At 63.9% G+C, this 24482-nt stretch overlaps 1 protein-coding gene and 1 pseudogene across 1 annotated transcript; one reads left to right on the plus strand and one right to left on the minus strand.

Annotated features, from left to right (window-relative positions):
* Positions 1-773: 773 nt before the first annotated feature.
* CD6 (CD6 molecule) lies at positions 774-23824 on the minus strand. The gene is made up of 12 exons (XM_036295860.1): positions 23599-23824; positions 11651-11725; positions 10319-10660; positions 9302-9613; positions 7839-8141; positions 6675-6740; positions 5297-5437; positions 4914-5009; positions 2137-2208; positions 1731-1898; positions 1431-1538; positions 774-910 (listed from the first exon to the last, which is right to left on the minus strand). The coding sequence occupies exons 1-12, from the start codon at positions 23696-23698 to the stop codon at positions 846-848; spliced, it is 1848 nt and encodes a 615-aa protein (XP_036151753.1). The 5' UTR covers positions 23699-23824; the 3' UTR covers positions 774-845.
* LOC118649036 lies at positions 15622-17568 on the plus strand (annotated as a pseudogene).
* Positions 23825-24482: the final 658 nt, after the last annotated feature.

Here is a 24482-nt window from a genome sequence, read left to right on the forward strand (position 1 = left end):
CACGCACACACACACAACACACACATACGCACAACACACACGTGCACGCACACGCACAACACACATGCACATGTAAACAACACACATGCACATGTGAACAACACACATGCACACGTGAACAACACACATGCACAAACACACAGCCTGGGTTCTATAGGAGGTCAAGGACTGGTCGCTCCACGCCTGCTTTCACTCAGCAGTTAGTTTAATCCCAGGCGGCCCCGGCCTCCGTGGAGGCTGCCCCGGCCGCTGTGGAGGCTGCCCCGGCCTCCGTGGAGGCTGCGTGTTCAGGGCTCTGGGTCTGGCGCTGCCTGTTCACAGGCTGGTCGGGGAGGCTCCCACCTGCCCAGGCAGACAGCCGGGCACGTGGCCCCTCCCGGCCGTCTCCTTGCACCTTCGCCCTCGGGGACGGAGCCGCGCTGGGCCGTGCTGGGACGCTGTGAGCCGTGGGAGGCTCGGACGCAGACCTGCTGCAGGGACGGCCGTGGCACGGGGTCTGCCCCTCATTACTTGGGCTCTGGGCTGCCTGAACCTCAGCCCCAAAGGACCAGAACCCGCGGTCGGGTCCCCGGCGACCCCCAGTCCAGCCCTCGGGGCAGCTGCTGAGCAGGGCAGGCACGTCCAGTCCACCCGCGATGGAGAGCGCGCCCTCCGGGGGGCAGCCCCGCACCCTGCGGGCTGGGGGCGGGCAGCGGCGGTGCAGCAGGTTCTGTTTGTGGACGGAGGCGGGGATGGCTTCTCCTCCTCTCTCCGGGGGGCCCTCAGCGTGGGGCAGGAGCACGGTCAGGTCCGGGAGGACAGGGCGGACAGGGCGCAGGCAGAGCCCCTGGGGCCTCGCGGGCCGGCTAAGCTGCCCCGATGTCATCGTAGTCCTCGTTGTCGGTGGAAGCGGGCTGGGGGCTGGGGGACCCTGCGGGGCCGGAGGCTCAGGTCAGCGGGAAGCCCTGCCAGTGCCCGACCGCCCCGCGGGACGGAGCTGAGTGGTCGGGCCCACACCCCCCTCCCCGTGGCCCTGTGGGTGAGGGGGATGAGAATCCCACCGGGCCCTCTGTTCTCTACCATGTCCCTCGCTCAGATGCCCACCCAGAGGGCAAAGCCTGACCTTAGTCCAGGGCTGTCCTGCCTCCGTGGCCCCAGACCCCGAGGACCATGGAAGCTGGGAGCCTCTCGGCCACCCCAGCTCCCCCGGGCCACCCGCTGCTTCCGCTTGAATGCCTCCCCCAGCGGGGAGCTCACTCCCCATCCAAGCCCCTTTCAATCTCTCTGTCCCATCCACCTCCATTTCCCTCTCTCTCTCTCTCTCTCTCTCTCTAATCCCTTTACCTATTTTTTTTTCTCCTTGGGCTGGTGGGCCCAATGGAGCCAGATGTGCCCCACTCCCCAGCCCTCTCTGTCCCCGCTCCCAGGACCCCCGCCCCTGCCCCTGGTACCTGGACACCCAAACGGCTCCTCGGGAGGGGGCGGGGGCAGCGGCGGCGGCTGGAAGTTCTGGTACCACTCCCCGGAGGAGGTGCTGGAGCTGTCATCAGCCGAGGGCCCTGCAGGAGACCCCAGAGCCAGTCACCTCCCCTGGAGGCAGCCGCTGCACACGGCCGGCCGGGCTGGGAGGCCTCAGGACTCCGCTGAGTCAGGCCTCCAGTTTGATGAGTGAGGCGATGAAGGCCCAGAGAGGGGAGGACACTTGTCCGAGGTCACACAGCTTGTGTCTGTGGAGCTGGAGCCTGGCTTACCTGAGAAGGTTCCCTGGGAGCCAGCCAGCTCCAGGCGCGGCGGCTGCTCCGGGAGGGGACCCCACGGCGGGAGCCTGCTGCGGGGGCTGTTGCAGTAGCCCTCCCCGGACGACGTGCTGGACCCGCTGCTGCTCCGGGGGCGCTGCTGGGGGCCCAGGCTGGGGGGGTCTGCAACGCAGGGCCCAGGGTTGGCAGGGGGACCTGGAGGCACGCGCCTCTTCACGTCCCGCCAGGAGGGGAGGGCGGCGAGGAAGAACACAGGCTTTGGCTTAGACTGGGCAAGGAACTGACTGCCACGAGGAGATGTTCACACCAGGCCCTTGCCTGCTGAGGGCGCTGCTGGGGCTGCCCGGGGGGGGGGGGGGGGGCTGAGCTGCATCACCCCCTCCCGCCCCCGCCAACCCACCTTCCTCCAGGGCAGGCATCCGGAACCGGTTCTGCTGGGCCTGCTCCTCCGTGACCCGGTATCGCTGGGAATCTGCAAGCAGAGGGCGGTGAGGAGGGGCCGAGGCTCCATCTCCTTGTCCCCTGAGCCTGGAGGGGGGCCTGAGGCTGGACCTACGGGAGGACCACCCCAGGGCAGGAGGGACCGGGCTCACTTCCTGGTCCAGGAAACGAGGTCGGGGACAGGCTGCCTCTGGCCAGAAGCCCTCGGCCTGTACCCCTTGTCCCTAGGTGCCCCTCCCGCTAGTTCAGAGAACCTCGAGGCCCTTCCCCGCCGGTGGGCAGATCTGGGCAGGAGACGGCAGACACGGCCCTTGAGGAGCGCCCAGAGCGTAAGCTGGAGGGTCTGGGGCCTGCCACAGGCCCGCTCCTTCCTCCAGAACCCAGGGGAGGCGGCCCACAGGAGCTCGAGGACTCAGGTCTGAATCTGCAGTCGACTCTTTCAGGACCCCTGAACTCGTGGCCTCCCGGCTTAGAGGCCTGGGCTCAGGCTCTCCGCTCCCAACACCAGCACAGGCACCAGAAGAAGTGGAGCCATTTGCATGCCAGAGGCCCTAGGGTCCCCAATATCCACTTCCCTTCCTGCCATGGGAGGCCCTGGGCCTTGATCAGGACACACGGCGGCCTAGGACAGAGGTTCTGTGCCCCTGCCTCCCTTGCAGCTGGTGGGTTAAGTTCCGCTGGCGAACCCTGAGCAGGAGCCACGCAGGTACCTCCGGCCTTAAGGGGAGGGCACGCCCCACCTTCCAACCCCCTTTCCCGCTGGCTGGGACGTGGGCATGGAGGTGAGCCATGCGGGGCCACGTGGACGAGGGCAACACCTTAGGGACTGCAGAGCAACAAGAGGGAAGGAGCCTGGGCCCTGGGCCAATGTCTGAGGACACTGTCACTCGGGTCTCCGTCACACACAGCAAACTGTCTCCCTAACTTAGACAGCAGGTGCGGGGCGGGGCTCGGGGATTTGCCACCAGCTCCCAGGGATTCCTCAGTGGGTGCGGGATGCTCTGCTCTCATTCAGCCCCCCAGCTTTGCCCGGGCCCTGCTACCCCGGAAGGCGGAGCGGAGAGCCGCAGGAGCCAGAGAGCAGGAGGAGCTGGGCTCACGGTGGGGGTTGCGGTGGGGGAAGCTGCTGGGGAGAGTGGGGCACAGAAAGAGCGTGTGAGTGTGCAGGAAGCCGACTGGACTGTGTCTCCCTGACTCCCTCGTGTCGCACAGACACAGCCACCTTCGGGCAAGTGGCGAAGGACCGGCCTGAAGGCCCTGGTGGCCAGAGGCGGGCGTGGGCGGGGAGGAGGCGGGGACGGGAAGTGCCTGGAGCATGGAGAGGCCTCCAGGGCCGCAGAGCACTTTGAAAACGTCAGTGCGGGGCCACCTACAGTGGACCCGGTGGGCAACAAGGGGGATTCCACCCCAGCTGTGCAGGGGTCATCAGGTGGGATCTGCTGGAGGCCCCCGGCAGCCGGGCCTCTCCCTGGCTCAGGCAAGAGGGCCCTGGGCCCGGCCCGGCACTCACTGTAGAAGGTAGTCAGGGCCACGGGAGGCTGGGCGCTGAAGTCATAGTGCTCATAGTCTGAGTCGGAGCTGGAGTCCGCGTCCGCGGGGGGCGGAGCCTGGACCTGGAGGGGCAGCTTGGGAGCTGGGGAGAGAACAGAGTGGGGTCCACGGGCAAGTGGTGGGCGGAGGGCGGAGGGCGCAGGGAGAGGCGCAGACAGCGTAGATGGCGAGAGCAGAGAGGCAGGGAGAGTGCCAGGCAGCCCGTCTGGCACAAGACCACAGCCTGGGTTTTCCCAGCTGTCTCCGCCTGTTGCAAACACGGGGAACTGCATGACACTCAGGTAACGAACACTTACACGGCGGTCACGGCCTGCCCGCGCCATTCTAACGTTCACAGACCTTGTCTCACTAGTCCTCACAGCAGCTTCGGGAGGTAGGGTCCGTCGGAGCCCCACTGTGCAGCTGAGGAAACTGAGGCACCGAGGCCCTCACCTGGCCCCTCGACCTCACGCTCGGTGAGTGGCCACTCTGAGCCAGCCCTGCCAGGGTCTGTGTTCATGCTCGCATACGGGTGCTGCAGGGCATGTTATTAATGCGCGGCTGGGCTCCGCCCGGTTTTCAGACAAAGGCGATTCGATAGTCACAGCACAATGTGCTTAGACTCCAGCTCGGCGACCCGAGTTCCGAGAGGTGCGGCCCGTGTGCATAAAGCATGGTGACGACCCAAGTTCCGATGTCCCAGGGGCCCTGCAGCGAGGCTGAGCGGACAAGCCACCGAGAGAGGAAATGACAGCCCTGGCCGGTGTGGCTCAGTGGACAGAGCGTCGGCCTGTGGATTCAAGGGTCCCGGGCTCGATTCTGGTCAATGGCACGTGCCTGGGTTGTGGGCTCGATCCCCAACAGGGGGCGTGCGGGAGGCAGCCAACCCATGATTCTTTCTCATCATTGATGTTTCTCTCTCCCTCTCCCTTCCTCTCTGAAATCAATAAAAACATAAATTTTTTTTAAAAAAAGAGAGGAAATGACATCACAACCTACTGGCCAACTAGCAGAGCAGAGATTTCCGGGGGGAGCAAGGTCCTGTGTGGGTCCCGAACTCGGAAGCCTAGGGGCCTGGAATGACGGCCCGGCAAGCTCCCCCATCACGGCCCGGCGGAGGCTGGCCCAGGCCTCCTCCCAGCTGGGGCCCTGCTTGGAGCCCTTCCTGTCTGCTCCAGCCCCCCACCCCAGGGAGTCACAGCCTACCTTCCTCCTTGGGGACGGTGCTGGGGACCTCCTGGTAGCTATTGACCCCGGCTGGGGCGACGGGCCGGTGTTGGTGCGTCGCCGCAGCAGGGAGGGCTGAGGGAGGAGGCAGAGACCCTGCAAGTCATCGCTGGTTCCCTTCCCGTCTGCCTGGCTCTGTCCGTCTCCCTCCGCACTGCCCCCCGCCCCCACAAGGCACGCACACGGTCTGGTCCTCCCATGGGGCCACACTGGTCCACTTCTGCTGGGCATGCTGGGAAAATCCTTCCCAACAAGAGGTTCTCCCAAGTCCAGGGCTCAATCGCTGCTCCTCCTGCTGGGGTCCTCCCCCCCCCAAGAGGGCTGCACCCCGGGCCTGGGCCTTCCCGGGGCGCCGCACCCACCGTATTTCCCTTTCACTCTCAAGAGGAGGACCAGGATGCTGATGAGCGCGCCCAGCAGGAGGGTCCCCAGGACGAAGCAGAGGATGAGGAGCATCAGCTCCCAAGGCGTCCAGTCCTCCGCTGGCACAGTCAGTGACGGCCCTGGAAGCAAGAGCCCGAGTCAGGGAGGGGGAGGAGCGGACACAGGCTTCTCCGCGCCCCTCTCCTCGCCTCCCCGTCCTGCCTGCAGCGGACCCTCTTTTCGTGGGACCTGGGCCCCTCTGCCCTTTAAAACATGTCTTCTCCTCGGCCTGGAGGTGCCTCCGCAAACGCATCCTGAATGAGTCAGACTGGGTGACATTTTCTCCTGTCCCCTCCCCCCCACCCGCCCCCAGGGAGCTCTCTGCTCAGCTGTACTGAGTGCCGGCTGCGTGACCACGGCGCCCAGGCCGCCAGGCCTCTGCCCAGCGGGGTGACCCACCGCCCACGCAGCCCAGCACCGTGAGGGGCCCGCTCTGCTGGAGGGCCGGTGGGGACTGGGGGCCGCGGCCCTGCCCCGGGCACCTGGCTCTCCGTGGGGGGGGAAGGCTGGCCTCGCCCCGCAGTGCGCACGCGGGCTCCAGCCGGACTCAACCATCACAGAGCAGCCGGCGCCCTGACAGTGCCGACGGGCCGGCTCCCACTCTATTCTTCGCGCTTCATACACATTCATCCAGGGGCTCCCAGCAGCACCGGGGGGTGGGGGGTGCCACGCTTACCCACCCCGCTTCCCAGCCAAGGGCCTGCGCTCGGAGAGCGTGAGAACTGCGCGTCACACGGCTGCACGAGCCCCGCTGGGGTTCCGCCTCGGGGTCTGCCCTGCGCCGGCCACGCTACACGCCGCTGGCGACAGGCCGAGCGTGGGTCTGGGTTCAGAACTTGGATGCAAATCCAGCCCCACTGGCTGCTGCCTTCTCACCCCCTGAGCCTGGCCTCCTCCCTCCGCCTAAGGGTTCGGACGAGACCCCCCGGGCGGCGGCTGCGGGACGAAAGGCTGGGAAACAAGTACTGGGCCGGTGCCCGGAACACGATAAACACGCTGGCCGCTCACCTCGCCCCCCACCTGGCCCGTGTCAGACCCGCTCGCCTCTCCAGCGCTGCCTCCTGCCCGAGCAGAGCTGCAGGGGAGCGGGGAGTGGACTCCTGCCCCGAAGCAGCAGGATTCAGGGAGCTGTGGAGCTGGCAGGGTGGGGGTGGGGGGCCACAAGGCACCCCGAGAGCCTGGGGGAGGCAAGTCCAGTGTCTGGAGGTGGGGACAAGCCTCGATCAGGCCCCACCCATGCAGACACACACATGCGTACATACATACACACACATGTACACACACGTGCACCTATGTCCCCGAGTCTGAGGCACTCACCTATGGTGGCCGGCTGTGCGCTGGTAAGAAGGTCAGACGTGGACTGATTGAGCAGCTTCCGGGAACCTGTCGGGGAGCACCACGCATTCACTCGCACCTGTGACGGAGCACCTACTGTGCGCCACCACAGACAGTGACCTGGGACCGGGGCAGGGTCCCAGGGGGCATGTGGCTGAGGAAACCGCCTCCCCGCGCCCCCCCCCCCACACACACACACTAAGGAGAGCATCATGGGTTTCATGCTGGGAAGGCCCCTTGGTTAGAATGTGGGGCCAATAACAGTGCGCTCCCCCTTCCGTGCAACCTGCTGCAGACCCCGAATCCCTTTCCCATTGGGCGGGTTTGCTGGGGGGGGCGGGGAGGGCGCAGGAGGGGGACGCTGACCCTCGTCGTTATCATAAGCACTTGGCAGGTAAGGGAGGGCACGACCCCAAGGTCCCGGGGGGTGTTCCGGGATTTCCCAGCCGCCAGGGCGTGGCTAGCATCAGATCCACCTGGCCTGGAACTGAGGCCCAGTCACGCTCCCACCGCGTTTCTTCAGGTCTAACCCTCCCGCGTGTTCACCGTAACTGCCCTGAAATCGGGATGATGGCGTCAATCATCACAACTGATGACACGTAAGAGTTTACTTGGGCAGCACTTTGTCCGTCACGGCGCATACACAGCGACGGCGTGCCCTCTCGCTGCCATCGGGGTTGTCAAAGGTCAGTAGGACCCAGGTCCCACGTGGGTGTGAGTCTTCGCCAAAATAAGACAGACCAGGCGCTTGGCGAGGCCGGGCCCAGGATCAGGGCTCCAGGCACAGTCAGTGCTGTTATTACTATCCGTGTCTCCTACTGTGATTTTTACTATGATCACCAGCCCTGGGGTGGCAAGTTGCTTTCATCTCCTGGGCCAACCCCAGCCCACAGACACCACGGACCAGCACAGAAAATGCATCATAAGATCCGGTGCCTGGTCCTGAGGCTGCGTGGGGGGTTTGTGGGAGAGACGCCCTGGTTAGCTAGCAGCATCTGCCGGGGCCTGGAGGCGAGGTGGTCCCTCTAATGCCAGGCCATATCATGCCCCATCTAGTCCACGCTGTGGGACGGGGGCTGCCATTCCAGGCTGTGGATTCAGGTGGAAGTCCTGGTCCACACCTGGGGGGGCAGGGGGGGCGGGTACCTGAGCAGAGGACCCTGGCTGCCTTCGACTGGCTGCACAGGTTGGAGTTGTTGAACCGCCAGGAACAGTCCGAGAGGGTGGGCTCGTCTCCCTGGCACGAGTAGTACATCCGGCCGGGCAGGGAGTGGGGCAGCCCCCTGGGAATTCCGGCCACGGTGCCACAGCCCAAGGCCCGGCAGAGCACCTGGGCCTCCGATGTGTACCACTCGCTGTCGCACACCGTGTTCCAGGCCCCGCGGAAGTGCACCTCCACCTGCCCCTCGCAGCGGTCGGTGCCCCCCGTCAGGTGCAAGGTCTGGTGCTCTGTGGGGAGCAAGAGGGGGGAGAGAGCAGGTCAGGATCCGTTAGGCCCAAAGCCCCACCAGCCCGACCCACAACTGAAACAGCCCACGGCCGGTCAGTCTCCACACGCGTGCTCTCCCTCCGGCGTCTGCAAGCCCCTCTCCTCCTCCCCGTCTGCTCTAGCTCCTATGTCTTTGTTACTCAAAGTGTGATCCGTGGACCGGCAGCATCAGCGTCACCTGGATTGTAATGGGCAATGACTATGCTCTACTTCTATCATCTTAGTACACATTAAGCCCATCTGGTGACTCTAACCTGACTTTTCTATCAACACTGGAGTCTGCATGTTAAAGTTTTTTCAGTATCGTTTACAGATCAGCAGTGTCAGTTCCTGCAGGAACCTAAGCAGCACCTGACCTCAGGGCCTCAGAAAACCAGATGGCCACTCGAGGACGCTGACCATGAACATCCATACTGGGACCAGCAGGGACACTGCCTGCCTGTCCACACACCCCCCCCCCCAACTCCTGCTTTCCCTCTCCCTCCTTATAAAGATGTTAAGATGGGCTTTGGGACAAGAGTTTCCCATCTTCTCAGGTGGCCGGCACTTGAATAAACCTATTTCCTTCTCACCAGCACCTGTCTCGCAAGTTTGGCGTTTGTGGAAAGAGGCAGCTGAGCCTGGGTTTGGTTACAGGATCTTGTGAAAAATGCAGAATCTCAGATCGTGTCCCAGAACCACGGAATCAGAATCTACATTTAACGAGACCCTCCTTCCCCCCAGTTCCTGTGCACATTATAGAGAAGCATTGGCTGGACCAGAGCTTCATGGCCTCCTCTGGGCCAGCAGCCTCCTCAGGGCCTCCCTGCCTCCGTTTTCCCGTGCTGCTCTGACCAGGTGACTACCTCCCACTCAGGAAGAGCCTCCCCCTAAGATGTGGGCGGGTTTATCCCTCCGGCTCTGGGGTGCCCACTGCCTCTAAGCTTCCCCTGGCTTTCTCTCTGAGGGCGTTTACCACTCATTGCCTGGGGTTATGCTGGTCTGGTCTCATCCTCCCTCCTGGACAGTGACCATGCAAGGACAGGGACAATCTCTCCAGCACGAACTCCAGGCCTGGCGCCCAGGAGGCCCACAGTGCGTGCTGGGGGAGGACTGGGGTGCAGAGGCGTCACCCACTGACCTGAGCACACCACGCCAGCGTCCTCCTTGTGGCCACAGTAGCGCTCTCCAGGCCGCCCCGGGCAGTCCCACAGGTAGGCCTCGGTCCCCGAGCAGTTCACCTGGTCCCGGTGGATGGGTCCTCGGCCGGGGGCAAAGTGCAAGCCCGGCAGGGCCTGGATGGCCGTGCCGCAGCTCAGCTGCCTGCACACCACGTGGGCGTCCTCCAGGTCCCACGTGTCATCGCACAGAGACCCCCACTGGCCGTGCTCCAGCATCTCCACGCGGCCAGCACAGGGGCTGCCGCCATCCACCAGCCGCAGGTCGCGGTTCTCTGGGGGTGGGAGGGAGGGGTTATGGGGGAGGGCGGGGAAGAGGGAGAGGAAGGGAGGGGGGCGGTGGGACGGGGCCAGGTTGTGGTGGGCAGGGCTGTGACCCAGTGAGAGGGGCTGTAACCCTGCGGGCAGGACGGGGCAGCCCTGCAGGGCAGGGGACTTGGTGAGCAGAGGTGGGGGGGACTGGTTAAGACTTGGGACTCCGTGGGCAAAGCTGGACGCTTTGCAGGCAGGGCTGTGGAGCCGGTGGTCGGGGCTAGGCACCTGGAGCGAACTAGTGGGCGGGGCCTGAAGAGCAGGGCCCAGGCCAGGGAGCTCAGTGCTAAGGGACCCTGGGAACCTGGCATCTTGATGTATTTGGGGTCAGGGGTGGGGATAAAGGAGACGGAGGTCCAGAGAGGGATGAGGGGCGGGACCGTGAGTAAAGCCTGCAGCCGCCATGAGGACTGGGGACTTAGGGGTTGGGCTGAGGACCAAGCAGGCCGATGGGAGATGGGCGGGGCGGGGGGGGGGGGGGGCCTGCAGGCCGATCTGAGGACAGGCTCAGAGCTGGACGTGGGACCAAGCTGTGCCCTGGGGTGTGGGCACCAGTTGTGTTTGCGATGGTGGTGGGTGGGGCTGGACGTCCGGAGGGCAGCTCGGGCCCAGTGCCCAGGGCTGGGGCAGTGGCTGGGGCAGGCGGTCTGGGATCCGCAAGGCTGTACCTGCACAGGTGACCTGGGCCGGCTGCCCGTCGGGGTCGCACGGGTGCTGCTCCACCCTGCAGAGCTGCCACTCGCTGCTGCTGCACAGGACGATGGGCGCCAGGGCCCACGTGGCGTTCGGGGTCCCGCTGGCGTTCCCCGGGGCACGGTCCAGCGGCAGCGGGGTGGGCTGGTCCGGCCCCCACTCGGCCCCGCCGCAGCCCAGCGCACGGCACAAGGCCTCGGAGGCGCTGTGGTCCCAGGGCGCCCCGCATGGGAGCTCCCAGGACCCTCCTGCCCGCACCTCCACGGTCCCGCTGCAGCGGTCGCTGCCGTTCACCAGGCGGACCTCCAGCCGCTGCCCTGTAAGCACCAGGCCCGGTGAAGCCCCGCAGGCCCTGCTGGTGCCAGGACGCAGGGGGGCAGCGGCTCCCAGGGCCCCGCCCCTTCCTGCCTCCTGACCCCGGGCCTCAGGGGCTGGGCTGGTCATCCCCAAGCCCCCCTTAGGCCTGAACCCTGCTTCTTCTTAGGTCAGGAGGAGGGGCTGAGGGTGACTCTAGGGGTGAAGGAGAAGTGGGCCTGGGACCCAGGGGGCACCCTTGTGTGAGGAAGGGCAGGGCTCTGGGCTCAGAGGCCCCTGGTATTGCGGGGCCTCTCTGTCCTGAGGGTACTGACCCAGGGGAGGCCCCTGCTACCGGGAACCCACAGGGCAGACGGGGTGGGGCGGTGACGGGTTGATGGGGTGATGGGGTGACAGGGTGATGGGGTGACAGGATGATGGGGTGACAGGGTGACGGGTTGATGGGGTGATGGGGTGACAGGGTGATGGGGTGACAGGGTGATGGGGTGACAGGGTGACGGGTTGATGGGGTGATGGGGTGACAGGGTGATGGGGTGACAGGGTGATGGGGTGTGAGGTAGTTCTCCCTCCCCCAGAGCCCCTCCTTGGGGAGCCTCCCAGCATTGCACCCCCAGTGTTAGTGCTCAGCTTGGCACAGGGTGGGTCCTTTACAAATGTCTGTGGAGCTCACCTAGGACCCACCTGGTGGGACCCGCCCCCCCCCAAGCACCCCCACCCATCAAGGCTTTTCAGCTTCTTCTCAGCAGATCCCCTAAGATGCTCCCCGCACCCTGGCCACGTGGATGTGACTTCCCAGTGGCCCCTCAGATGGTGGCTCTCAGGCTCCCAGGGGACCTGAGGAGGCCCTGCAGACACTGGGCGAGGAAGGTGGTGTGGTCTGAAGTTAGGGAGCCTCCCTGGCAGCCTACAAGCCCATGTCCTCCTCCTGTCCCCCCAGACACGCCTGCTGGGCCTCGGGACACTGACCAGGGCCCCAAAGGCCATGTCCTCACCTGGCTCCGCGGGCTGGCTTGCGGCATGGCTGGGGCTGGGGCTGGTCTGGCCGGATGGGGCTGGCGACGGGTGACCTGAAACCAACCAGTGGCAGCCGCGGTGGGTGAGAGAACTGGGCACGGAGGGCACAGAGGCAGGGGCACTGCTGGAGCCGCTGTGGCTGATGGGGCCTCGGAAAGACAGGGCCTGGGCCTGGGGTGCCCTCGCCTCCCCCAGGGAGGGGAAGCCTCAGGCTGCAGAGCCGCAGCGCCCGCCACGTCACATGTTAAGTGCGTGTGTCCTCAGGAACCGCAGCGGAGCAGAGAGGAAGGGCCGGACCACACACCCGTGAATGACCCCTCGCCAGCCCGGTCCCTGTCCCTGCCAGAGCCCAACTCGCTGGCAGTAGCTCAGGAAGATATTGTGGCTGAACGGGTACAATCTCTGTAAAACACCTGACATACCAAAGACGCTGGATCCCTAAGCGGTTTGGCTCCGTGGGTAGAGCGTCGGCCTGCAAAGGGTCCCGGGTTCGATTCGGTCAAGAGCACGTGCCTCGGTGGCAGGCTCCTCCCCGGCCCCGGCCCCTGGTGGGACTCGTGCAGGCGGCAACCCATGGATGTGTCTCTCTCACATCAATGTCTCTCTCTGTCTCTCCCTCTCTCTTCCACTCTATCTAAAAATCAATGGGAAAATATCCTCGGGTGAGGATCTGAAAAAAAAAATAAAAGCAGCAGCAGCAGCTTGAAAATGGCGTTATTTTTAAAAAAACGTTTTGGTGGAGAATGTGTGGGAGATTCGTGCCAGGCCCTCGGTGAGCGGGTGCTCCTGGGCCGCGAGCCGTGGATGGCACGAGCTTCCAGGCGGAGGGGTCAGCGTTGGCCGGGGCCGACCGTGCGGGCCTTCGCATCTATCGGCGCGCTGACCTTCCCCGGCGCAGGGAGGACGGGCCAGCCCCCCCTCTTCACAAATGAGGAAAGGGGCCGAGGGACAGAAACCGGTGCCCGGCCAGACAGCGCGGCCCCGGGACATTCCTCTTTCGTGACTGAGGATGGAGACGCGGGGAAGACGCAGGGACCCGAGCTGCCTCTGCCGTGTGGCCCGGAGCAGCTGGACCGCGGGTCCCGCGCAGCACTGGGCGTGGGACGGGCCACGGCGCGTGCTCTGGGGGCGCGTGGACACTGTCTGTGGAATGCTTAGCTCACTGTCCACGGCAGCTGCCGCTCCTGCCCCACGCAAGGCGCTGCCCTGCTCCCTGCTGCCCAGTCCTGAGAGGAAAGGGAGGCCGCTGGCCGCTGGCCACACAGCTGACTCTTGAGCCACGCGGGGGTCAGGGGTGCCAGCCCCCCACACGCAATCGAAAATCCACGTAGAACTTTTGACTCCCCCTAAACTTAACCACGGATAACTTCCTGCTGACCAGAAGCCTTCCTGCTGACATACACAGCCGCGAACACGCCTGCTGTGGGTTCTGTGTATCACCTACCGGGCTCTTACAATGAAGCCAGCTAGAGAATAGACTCTGTTATCAAGGGAACCGTAAGGAAGAGGAAATAAATGCATAGCGTTTGGTTTTTTAAATCCACACGTGAGTGGGCCCACGCAGTGCAAACCCCTATTGCTCAAGGGCCGGTTGCATCTTCCTCCCACCCGAGGCGTTAAACCGTCCGTCCTCTGAGGCCACGGGGCCATTCCTGCCCCCTCCCCGCCCTCCTGGGAGCCTCAGCAGAGCTGCCCCCACTCCACCTGCCGTCCCTTCCCGGGCCCTGCACTGGGCCCTGTGGTCCAGGAGATGAGACGTGGACGGCAGTTGCCATGGAAACAGGAGTCCCTCTCTGAGCACAGGCTCCTGTGGTGCTGGCCCGAGGCTCGCTCAGGTCCCCGCGGCGCCGAACTAGCCCTTCTCTGCAGCTGCCAGGTGGTCAGAGGACCCCCAGGCTCAGAGGGGCCTGAGCAGCTCAACGCAAACCCCACGGTGCGTGTGCACCTGCCCCCTGGGCAGGGGGCGCGGCCCGCGTCCGTTTACCGAGGACTCGGTCTGTGCCGCGCGCTTCCCTCCAGACCCTCATGCCCACCCCTCCTCCAAGACGAGAGGCGTGTGCCCTGAGGGCGCCGGGGCGGGTTTCTTTAATGTGGTTCTTGCACCACTTTTACAATAAGGATGATTAATGTTCACGTCACGTCTCATTTTCAGCGGGAAGCGGGTGGGAGTGACCCTGAGAGATGACAGAGCCGGGGCCAGCTCTCACTATGACCCTGGGTAAGTCCCGGCCCCGTTTCAGGGCCTCAGTTTCTCCCTGGTACGTGGGTGAGTTGGGCCAGTGGAGGTCTGACTTGGGGGGGCGGGGGGCGGGGCCTCCCCTCTGACGGCCTCTGACTTTAGGCTGCGCGGGCCAGACTGTGCTCTCCTCCCTCCCAGCACCACCCCCACTGCTCCGCCCGGCTCATCTCCCCAGCGGTTAGCGACCCGTTAGGATTCCAGGTTAACAGCACTGAACCGCAGCGTAAGCACCTGATCCCCTTTCTAATTCCTCGGCCCTCGAGCACGGGCGGTGCCGCTCAGCCTTTGACCCCTAACCCCGTTACGAGGGCGCTGGCGGGCTTGGCGGGTGGGCTGGTGGGTGACGCTGTCCTCAGGGTCTTACTCGTTTCTGGGAATCTATTCTAGTAACTGAAGTCACACTGGCTTGAGGTCTGGGATAGCGATGGAAGGCTTCGAGGTTTAAATAAACGTATGTTGAAAATGGAGCTGGTTGTAAAAGGCATTTGCTAAATAATAGGATACACATTAAGGCTGGTTGTAAAAGGCACGGCTTAGATCTGATCGCGGGGCATCAACAGACACGCCCGGGTGAGGGCCGTCTTGCCGGGTCACTGGCCTGTTCCCTTCGGAAGGAGCAATGCCGACGGGCAAAAAAGGAGCTCTGGGCGGCGGCCTGGAGCACAGGCCCGCGAAGGGGCGTGGGGGCATGCGGCACATTCGCGGGTTCTCTTTTGCCTTCGAGGGCGTCGTGGGAGCAGTTGCCAGCATCGGGAAAAGGCCGTGATTATCTGATCGATCTCACCCACGTTCATCGCCTGCTCTGGATGCGGGTGCTGCGCTATGTAAGGTCATTTTAAGGCACGTCGGCGTAGCCAGGAGAAGGAGCAGCGTGCCTGTCACCTACGCGCTAACGGTTCAGAAAGACAGAAAGGGATGCCGTGATGGGGGTGGGACGTTCACAGCCGGGGAACTGAGCGAAAAACACATGGAACTTACAACTTCAGATCACATTCTTTTACACATAAAGATCTCTAAGGGCTTTTCCATTTCCCCTGCATCCGTTCCAAGCCCTGAGGGGACCTGTGGTCCCTGACACCTGCCAACCCCTCGCCCCGCCCCTCCCTCTGTAATCTCCTCCAGGGGGTCAGCCTCACCCCTGCCCCAGGGCCTTTGCACCTGCTGTTCCCTCCGCCCTGAATGGCCTGTTCCCCGGGTCTTCGCCCTCCCAGCTCATCTCATCAATCTGACCTCAAACGCCCTCAGAGGCCTCACCAGTGTCCCACCCCAGCCACCCTCGTCTTCCTGTCTTTGCTCTGTTTTCCTGTTGCGCATATTCCTCTGAAATGAGGCTACTTCCAGGATGTGCTTGCTTGTTTGCCTGTCGGAATATAAGCTCAGTGAAGTCCGGGGCCTTGTCCCCTGTCCTCAGTGCCTGAAACCAGCGCCCAACACATAATAGCAGCTCGACAAGCGAACGGCGAAAAGTCTAAAGATGGAGGGAGCACGGCCCCGGCAGCAGAGAGGAGCCCGACCAAGTTCCAGAATCTGAGGGAGGCGAGATGCCGGCTGCCCTGCCCGAGCTCATCCCGCAGGGAGCCCGCGCCTGGCCCGTCAGCCACCGCCGTCAAGGGCCTGAGCCGCTGGCTCCCACCCCCTGAGCCGCCAGGAACGCCAGCAGCGAAGGCAGCAACTGAACGGGGGAAGGAACACGGGTTACAGCGCCAGGATCACAGGGTGACAGCCGGTGGGAGGCCGGGAGGCACCGCGCTGGCAGGTCTCCAGGAGGCGGCCACAGGCCACAGGCTCACGTCCAGGAGGAGCGGCAGCTGTGCCGAGCTGACCGGACCCGGCCGCGCAGTCCCAGCTGGACGCCAGCCCGGGCCCCGCTGGGAGGAGCCACACGGGGCTTCCTTCTGCAGCAGGCAAGGGTCGCGCTGTCGCTCGCTCTCTTTCTGCGCCATCTTGGCTCCGCGTTCCCGCACAAAATGCCCGGTGAAGCCGCAGAAACCGTCCCGCCACAGCCCCAGGCTGAGACAGGGTCTGGGGCAGAATCTGACAGCGATGAATCAGGACGGGAGCTCGGAGAACAAGATTCCACGCAGGCCACCACACAACCAGCCCCGCTGGCGGCGGCTGGAATCGATGGGGAACCAGTCGGCAGAGCAAAGCAGCCGGAGTGGAAAGAAGGCCCGGAAGGCTGTGTCCAAACGGGGTCTTCGACGGGTCACAGGGGTCGCCAGGGTCGCCATGCGGAAACCTAAGAACACCCTCTTTGTCCGCACAAAGCCAGATGCCACAAGAGCCCTGCTTCGATCCCTACAGCGTGTCTGGGGAAGCCAAGGTCGAGGATTAGCTCAGCGAGCACAGCCGGCAGCTGCTGAGCAGTTCACAGTTCAAGGCGAAGCCGTCTCAGCATTCAAGGAAACACACAGGCTCCACTGTCCAAGGGGAGAGCGAAGAGGAAGAGGCTGGGGGAGCAGGTGTGGAAGTTGGGCACATAGAACTGGCCGCGTCCCAAGCAAATGTGTGGGAGCAACGGCGGCCCGAGCCCGGAAGAGCAACAGCCGTGCTCCCTCGAATGCTATCGTGGAACCAACCAGGGTGCCATCTGAAAGGGAGGACCCTTTTGGCGAGAGTTTCAAAAGAGCTACTGCAGCTTGGTTTGAAACGTGTCCTGTTTCTATCATTAATCAAGTTATGGCTTCTTGTGGGATGAAAAAATAAAATAAAATAAAATAAAAGCAACAGGAACTAAGCCCTTTACAATGGAGCCCACGCTGTCCTCCCAGAGGGACTGCCCGCGGGTCTGGCGCCTCAAACCTGTGGGACGTTCGGACTGAGCGGAGGAGCCTCGGGCCCGCCTCGCGCCGTGTCTCCCCGACAACTGTCTGCGAAGACCACGGGAGGGCGGGTGTGGGGGCCGCCGGGCTGAGCGTGGAAAGCACGCTTTAGAGCCAGGGTGGCTGAGTTAGCTTATCCGCACCCACCGAGCCCTTCCTCCCACAAGTGCCCCTGGCCCTCGTCTCCTACCCGGGGCCCGCTTTCTCTCTGAATTACTGCTTCCTGAGTAGCTATTCTTCGGGATCGCAAATAAATGCCCTGGCCTCTCACTCTGGCCATTTATTTATTTATAATTTTATTGATTTCAGGGAGGAAGGGAGAGGGAGAGAGAGAGAAACATCAGTGATGAGAGAGAATCACTGATCGGCCGCCTCCTGCACACCCCACACTGGGGATCGAGCCCACAACCCGGGCATGAGCCCTGACTAGGAATCGAACCGTGGCCTCCTGGTTCATAGGTCGATGCTCAACCACTGAGCCACACAGGCCGGGCTGGCCTTTATTTTTAAGTAAGTTTCCCAGCTGGGCCCACGTGCCTCTGCATGTGATGCCCGGAGGACCCAGCAGCCCGTCCGTGCTGCTCCTGCCGGGAGGCACGGCTTAGATCTGATCGCGGGGCATCAACAGACACGCCCGGGTGAGGGCCGTCTTGCCGGGTCACTGGCCTGTTCCCTTCGGAAGGAGCAATGCCGACGGGCAAAAAAGGAGCTCTGGGCGGCGGCCTGGAGCACAGGCCCGCGAAGGGGCGTGGGTGGCATGCGGCACATTCGCGGGTTCTCTTTTGCCTTCGAGGGCGTCGTGGGAGCAGTTGCCAGCATCGGGAAAAGGCCGTGATTATCTGATCGATCTCACCCACGTTCATCGCCTGCTCTGGATGCGGGTGCTGCGCTATGTAAGGTCATTTTAAGGCACGTCGGCGTAGCCAGGAGAAGGAGCAGCGTGCCTGTCACCTACGCGCTAACGGTTCAGAAAGACAGAAAGGGATGCCGTGATGGGGGTGGGACGTTCACAGCCGGGGAACTGAGCGAAAAACACATGGAACTTACAACTTCTCCGTATGTGAGAAGTTACGCTGAAATAAAAAGTTAAAGAGCCCCGGCCAGTGTGGCTCAGTGGATAGAGTGTCGGCCTGCAGGCTGAAGGGCCCTGGGTTCGATTCCGGCCAGGGGCACATGCGAGGGTTGTGGGCTTGGTCCCCAGTAGGGGATGTGCAGGAGGCAGCTGGTCAGTGATTCTCTCTCATCATTGATGTTTCTCTCTCCCTCCCTCTCCCTTCCTCTCTGAAATCAATAAAAAAAATATATATTTTTAAAAACATTAAAGGAATTTCACATGTTGTAGGCCCGACTGCCTTCCTGCCTGCAGACGCCCCGGGAGGCCTCGCTTCTCCCTCTGCTGTCTCCTGAGCTCCTGCCCCGGCCCGCTCGGCAGCAGTGGTGACTATGAGGCTCTCCAGCACCCCGAGGAGCCGTGTTTCCCCACGCCCAGGCCTCATGGAGCCGCACCCCCGCCTGGGCCCGGGAGTTGGCCATCAACCCGACTTACAGCTGGGGAAACTGAGGCCCACGCGGACACGCGGGAAGAGTCCTGAGCGCCAGTCAGGAGACCTGAGCTCCAGTCCTGCCACGTACTAGCGACAGGCCTTGGGCAGGTCTCTCAGCCTCGCTCACCCTCAGTTTCCTCATCTGTACAATGGGTTTGTCATGTGGGCAAATGAGCTCAATGTGCAGAGGAGCTCTGTTAACCACCAGGCCTGCGCCCTGGGCACGAGCCCTTGTCCCGCTGCACAGCTGTGTGAGCTGACACTTGGAGGATGCTGCCGGCTCAGCATCCTCAGGCGCCTCAGCCAAGCGGCCTTTCCCCACGGGCGGCGAGCGGGGATGTTTCCCTGCAGCGAACACGCCCAGGGAGGCCAAGCAACAGTTCCTGGCCCCAGAGCTGGGCGGGGAACCCACACGGCCTGGCCCCCCATGAGCTGGATGGGGAACCCACACGGCCTGGCCCCCCATGAGCTGGATGGGGAACCCACGCGGCCTGGCACTGGGGTCTCTGTGTGGCGCCCGCCCGGCTGGTTATAACAGCTCTGCTCCACGCCCACAGGGTCTGGAGGAGCACACGGAGGCCCGGGGTCCCAGGCCGGGTCTCTGTTCAACCGGCTCATTTTTGCAGCAAGGAAACCAGGGCCCGAAAGGGAAGGGAAGAAACCTGGCCCGAGGTTACCCCGCAAGCCGGAGCCAGAACGTCCCCAAGCCCCTCCCGCCTCACCCTCTCGGGCACCTTCTTGCCCCCCCTCACCCACCCCCCCGGCAGCTGGGGCTCAGTTTCCCTGAGCTGAATCGGGGGACACGAGTTGGGGCACCGCCTCTAATGTTCAGGCTCCCCAGGAAAATCCCGGCTGCCCGGGCGCTGGGGGACGGCCTGGCACAGCCGTCCTGTCCAGGGCGCGGCCTGGGAGGTGAGCAGCGGCTTCCCGGCTCCGTCAGGCCTGGGGACAGACGGCCGCCCCCGCTGCCCTTTCTCCGGGCCAGTGTGGCCACGACCCAAAGTCTGGAGAAGCGATGTAGGTGTTCCCGACGTGGCACTAGAGGCCACGTCACTGCAGGGAGTGGGGCCCTGCCCCAGCCTCTCTGCTGACTGGGGGGGGGGGGGGGGGATGCTCCCCGCGCTGGGCCTCGGCGCCCCTGCCGCCTGTGAGCCTCCGTGAGGGCAGCCAGTGTCGGCCAGACCAAATGGCCTAGTTCTATCTCCATTACGTCTATTGTCGCCATTGCTATCCGTAAGGTGGTTTGCACTGGCTTCATCTTTATCAAGGTTTTTCCCCCTAAAAATAAATGTATTTTCACTTTCAACTCAATTAAGAAAGAGTATTGAGTAAGTCGTCAGGGAAGATGGCAGCTCTGGCTAACACTGCGCACTCACGGAACCGCAGCCTGGCCAGGGCCGGTGCTGAGGGCGGGAGGTGGAATGGGGGGGAGGACGGGGGAGGGGAGGCGGGAAGGAGGGGGGCGCTGTGACTGGGGAGGGAGGTGGCCCGGGGATCCCAGGCCCACCCCTGTCAGCCCAGGGCAGGCCGGGCACCCGGCGTGGGCGTTAGTTAGTTGGCGGTTTCCCGGCTGTGGTCCAGGCAGAGGGAAGGTGGCCTCAAACCGGTGGCCCTTTCCTGCAAACCCCTGTCCTGAAGCCTCCGCTGGGGCCCCCGGCTTCTCCCACCTGCTTATTCCTCTGCATTCAACATCGGGGAGACCAGTTCCACTCCTGGGCTCCCCCACGAGGAAACGAGGCTGGCGTGGAGCGGGCCTCGGCGAACGCAGGCTGAGGGAGGGGGCGTGGGCAGCGTTTCTCCCCATCGGATCCCCGTGACCCTCGACATGTAGCCCCAGTGCCCAGCTGCCCTGTCCCACGTCACCACAGACAGACAGCTGTCCGTCCCCACCCGTCGCTGACCTATGACCGGAGAGCCAGGCTGAGCCGGAGAAGTGTGAGACAGCGGGCGTCCGCACGGATACACAAACGCAGGGAGAACGTGAAGAAGAGAGACTAGGACAGTAAACACGGTTCTGTAATTTAATCCAACCAAGCGGGGGTTCAGGGGGGGCAGACCGAGAGAACTAGGTTGTATGACTTGGATGCAGTGGTCATGGGCCAGGGGCAGCCCCATGGGAGGACATGGGCTCTCGAAAAGGCACTGCGTGCCCGCCAGCCACGCAGCAGTAACAGTCACACCTTATATTTTGGCAAAACAACCTAAAAGTTGACCTCACCTCCGTCCACTGAGATGGAAACTCCACCCAGATCCAGACAGCCCCAGGCCCCGCCGACGGGAAGCCCTCAAAGATTCGAATTTAAAAATAAAGATGAGCCCCGGCCGGTGTGGGTCCGCGGATAGAGCGTCGGCCTGCGGACTGAAGGGTCCCCGGTTCGATTCCGGCCAAGGGCACGGACCTCAGTTGCAGGCTCGATCCCCAGCCCTCGTCAGGCCTGACTTCTTGGCACAGTGACTGACAGAGGAGAGAGCCCTTGAGAATCGCTGGTAGAAATGGCCGGCTGATCTACCCAGTGAGATTTGTATGGTGACGTCTAAGTTAAGGAAAATAGATTTTTTTTAAAAAATTGCTAAGAAACCACAATGGCTTTTCAAAGAAACCACAGATCGCCCTGGCCGCACACACCGGCAGCCCCGGGGGGCCTCAGCGACCACAGACCAGAGGCCCTGGAGCCCCGGCCTCGGCACCAGCCGGCCCAACGGCCTGGCTCTGTCCCACGTCACACGCAGAGGTCAGATCTGACCAAGCCCTCGGAATTGTCTAACCGTTAGACAAACTGGTCGGCAAACTGCGGCTCGCGAGCCACATGCAGCTCTTTGGCCCCTTGAGTGTGGCTCTTCCTAAGCCTTAGGGGTACCCTCATTAAGTTAATAGTAGTTTAAGTTTAAAAAACTTGGCTCTCAAAAGAAATTTCAATCGCTGTACTGTTGATATTTGGCTCTGTTGACTAATGAGTTTGCCGACCACTGGTCTAACCAAAGCACCCCATTCCACCGGCAGGAACCCCAGAGAGGAGAAGGAACACGCAGTGAACCAGAGGCCGGGACCCGGCAATACGTCCGGCCACCCCACCCCACCCCGTCCTCCCAGTCAGGGGCTTCTAGCTCATTCCCTCTGCCTCTTCATCCCCAGGCGGCTGATCAGAAAACAGAGGCACAAAAAGGAAACTGAGGCACAGAGCCGGAGGGAGGGGGCCCCAGGTCTCCAGGGCGCACCAGCCAAGGACTGGGAAGTGGCTCTCCAGGCCCCAGGCTCCGCCCTGGTCACTCATTCAACAGCGAAACCCAGGCCTGCCGAGAGGCCGGCCCAGAGCCCAGGCCAGTCTGGGCAGAGACACAGCTGTGTGAGGCCCGGATGGAGCCGGGAGCTGGGCCTGGGCAGGGGAGCAGGACCGAGGAGTCCTGCTGGGCACCACGGCCATGCCCAGGTCTGCCAAGGCCCAGAGGGCCAGGCCCCAGCTGCCTGCTGCCCAGGCCGAGCCTGGTGACCCCACTCTTCTCCGCTCGTTTCCTTCTTTTGCCCCTGGGAGTCCTGACCTCCTTTCCCGCCCCGGCTGCCCAGGGAGGACCACAAGCCTGGCTCCATCGCGGGGTCTGGGCTGCTGGGCCAGGCGGAGGGAGAGCCGCCCAGGTCTCCCCCATGTCAGCCGCTCTGGCCGCACCAGGGGCTCCGCTGACCTCTCCTCCTGGGGGGCGAGGCCCACAGTTCCTTAGCCCGGGAGGCCCTTCCTGCCACCGTGTGTCTCAGCAGCGGGACAGACACCCCTGGGCCCGCGGAGGAGTCCGGGAGCATCACTTAACGCCATTAAACCAAACGGCGAGCAGACGGCTTCCTGCTTAAAGGGGTTCAGTCCCCCCACAATGTGGAGGCAGGCGCCTCTGTCATTCCCTCAGCTCCCCTTAAGCGGACGCCAGGGTGGGTGGGCTCCGGGCGCCCGGCTTTCCCACCCTTTTCACGGTTCGGGGAGAGAACTTGGTTTCACCACCGCCCGCCTTCACCTCTTACTTATGGTGAGTGATGTCGGTTTTCCACTCGCAACAGCGACATCGCTTCCTTTCAAAACTAAACTTAGTCCCAGGTGAGTCCAGCGAACACAAATGCAGTTTTAAAAACACGCAGCGAGTCCCCGTCCAGGAGCGGAGGGGCCGGCAGAGGCGCCGGGATGAGCTGGGGCTGAGTGGAGGGAACGTGGCCCCTTCCCTCACCGCCTGCGCCCTGCCCAGGCCGGGTTCCTGCTGCCCGCCGGGCACAGGTCAAGGTCGGTTCCTCCGGCCTGAGCACCGAACCACGGACCTTCAGATCCAGACTGCCTTCTGGGCCGAGGCCGGCGGTCGGGCCTCTCGGAGAAAAACCGAGAGTGGGAGGATGGAGGTGGGGAGGAAGGGGGGCACTCCGACCATCTGCCTCAGCTCAGGGCGGAAGGCGGCTGAGCCCAGGCGCCCCCGGCCTGCGGGAGGGCCAGGCAGACCCGCACGGCTCAAGGCCCTCACGCGCCCGCTCCCGGAGCCGAACGCTTTCCCAAGACCCGGCGTGCGGGCAGGAGCTCGGAGAGGCGGAGGAAAGAGCTCCCAGGCTCCCAGCTGCCTCAGATCCCTCCCGTGGGCCTCCCCCTCACCAAACTGGAAGCACCTGGCGCCCCGCTGCAGGTGGACCCAGACTCCCTCGGCCCAGAATTCCGTGTTCACACCCGTAAACCCCCAGTAGCCTCCAATGGCCATGGCCCGGCGCCCAAGCCTCCTGGCCACCCGATGGCCGGCCCGGTCACAAGGGCCCTGGCACCCGGGCGAGCTCAGAAGGGAAGGGAGGCGGCCACCAAGAACTTTCCTGGTCATTTGTGTCCTAAACTGCCCCAAATGGCTGTGCCCAGGCCCCCAGCAACCGGCTGCCCTCACCTCCCCGGCTGCCAGGACCTGCCTGGATGGCTCTGCTGTCAGTGGCCCCATCGGGGGAGCCCACCTTCTGCCGTGGCTGGTCCTCTCTCTGGAGGCCAAGGGCTCCTTCCTGACAGTCGGCAGGACTAGGGGTGGGGGCTGCTGAGCCTGCGGTGGGAGGCGTCTCCCCCCAGGGCCTGGGAGCCGCTGGCAACAGCACCCTGTTCCTGACCTCGGCCTCAGGCGCAGCCCAGCCCCTCCGGGGGTGCCGTCCCCTCTCCAGGCCCCGAGACTGTGGGCAGAATGGGGGGGGGGGGCTCCCTGGTGCCGGAGCACGGCCTTGGGGCGACCAGGCCCCAGAAAGGCGAGTGGAGAGAACAGTTAGGAAGCGGCCAAGAGGCCAGAGCCGCGTCCTCCAGGCGGGCGGCGGGCGGCGGGAGGGGGGCTACCTGAGAGGCCTGCCGTCAGCGATCCAGCGACCACGAGGAAGAGCCACAGGCTCGGGGCCATCTCTCGCTGCTCCGCGTGTCCGCCGGAGGGAAGTGGCATCCCAGGGCCAGGAAGCGGGCGCGGCGAGGAGTGCCCCTCTCGCCGCTCGGCCTGTGCTGCGCCCGCTGGGCCCTTTCTCTGCGCAGGAGCGGGCGCCCTCGCACGCAGGCGGCGCCCCAGCCTGTGAGCCTCAGCCCCGGCCTCTGCTTGTGGTTTCTTCTCCAGGAAGCCAGGCCGGTGCTGCAGGGGCTGTGGGAGGCCCCGCTGCCTCTGCTCTGAGCCCACTGAGCCTGGATGGACCCAGGAGACACAGTGACACACACACACACACACGTGCACACACCCACGCACACGCACATACCCACGCACACACCCAGGTGTCCGCGCGCGCACACACACACACGTGCACACTCATGCACACGCGCACACACACACACACACCTAAGGAAATCGAAAGTGGACACGGCATGCCTGGTTTCTGGAGACCTGACACATAGTAGGTGTTCAGCTGATCTGTGATGGAAAGGTGCACGAGGGACCCACTGCGTGTCCCATTCCGTGGAACCTGGCTCTCCTGGGATTACGTCCCCAGAGTCGCCTTGTCCCTGGGGCAGTGATGGCTGGGGAGAGGGAGGGAGGTGAGGCCGGCACTTTGGGAGGGAGAGCCTCTGGTGTCCCTGGCAGAGCCTAAACCGGGAAGGCCTGAGAGACGGTTTGTCCCCACCCCGGTGCAGGCCGCAGCACCCCCTGCGCTGGCACTGGCGAGGCCGGTGCCCCCCACACACTGGGCCCCCAGCTTGGCGTCATCCCTCGGAGGAGCTGGGCCCGGAGGCTGAGCTGGATT

The sequence above is a fragment of the Myotis myotis genome, unplaced genomic scaffold (assembly GCF_014108235.1).
Source record: "Myotis myotis isolate mMyoMyo1 unplaced genomic scaffold, mMyoMyo1.p scaffold_m19_p_27, whole genome shotgun sequence".
Lineage (NCBI taxonomy): Eukaryota > Metazoa > Chordata > Mammalia > Chiroptera > Vespertilionidae > Myotis > Myotis myotis.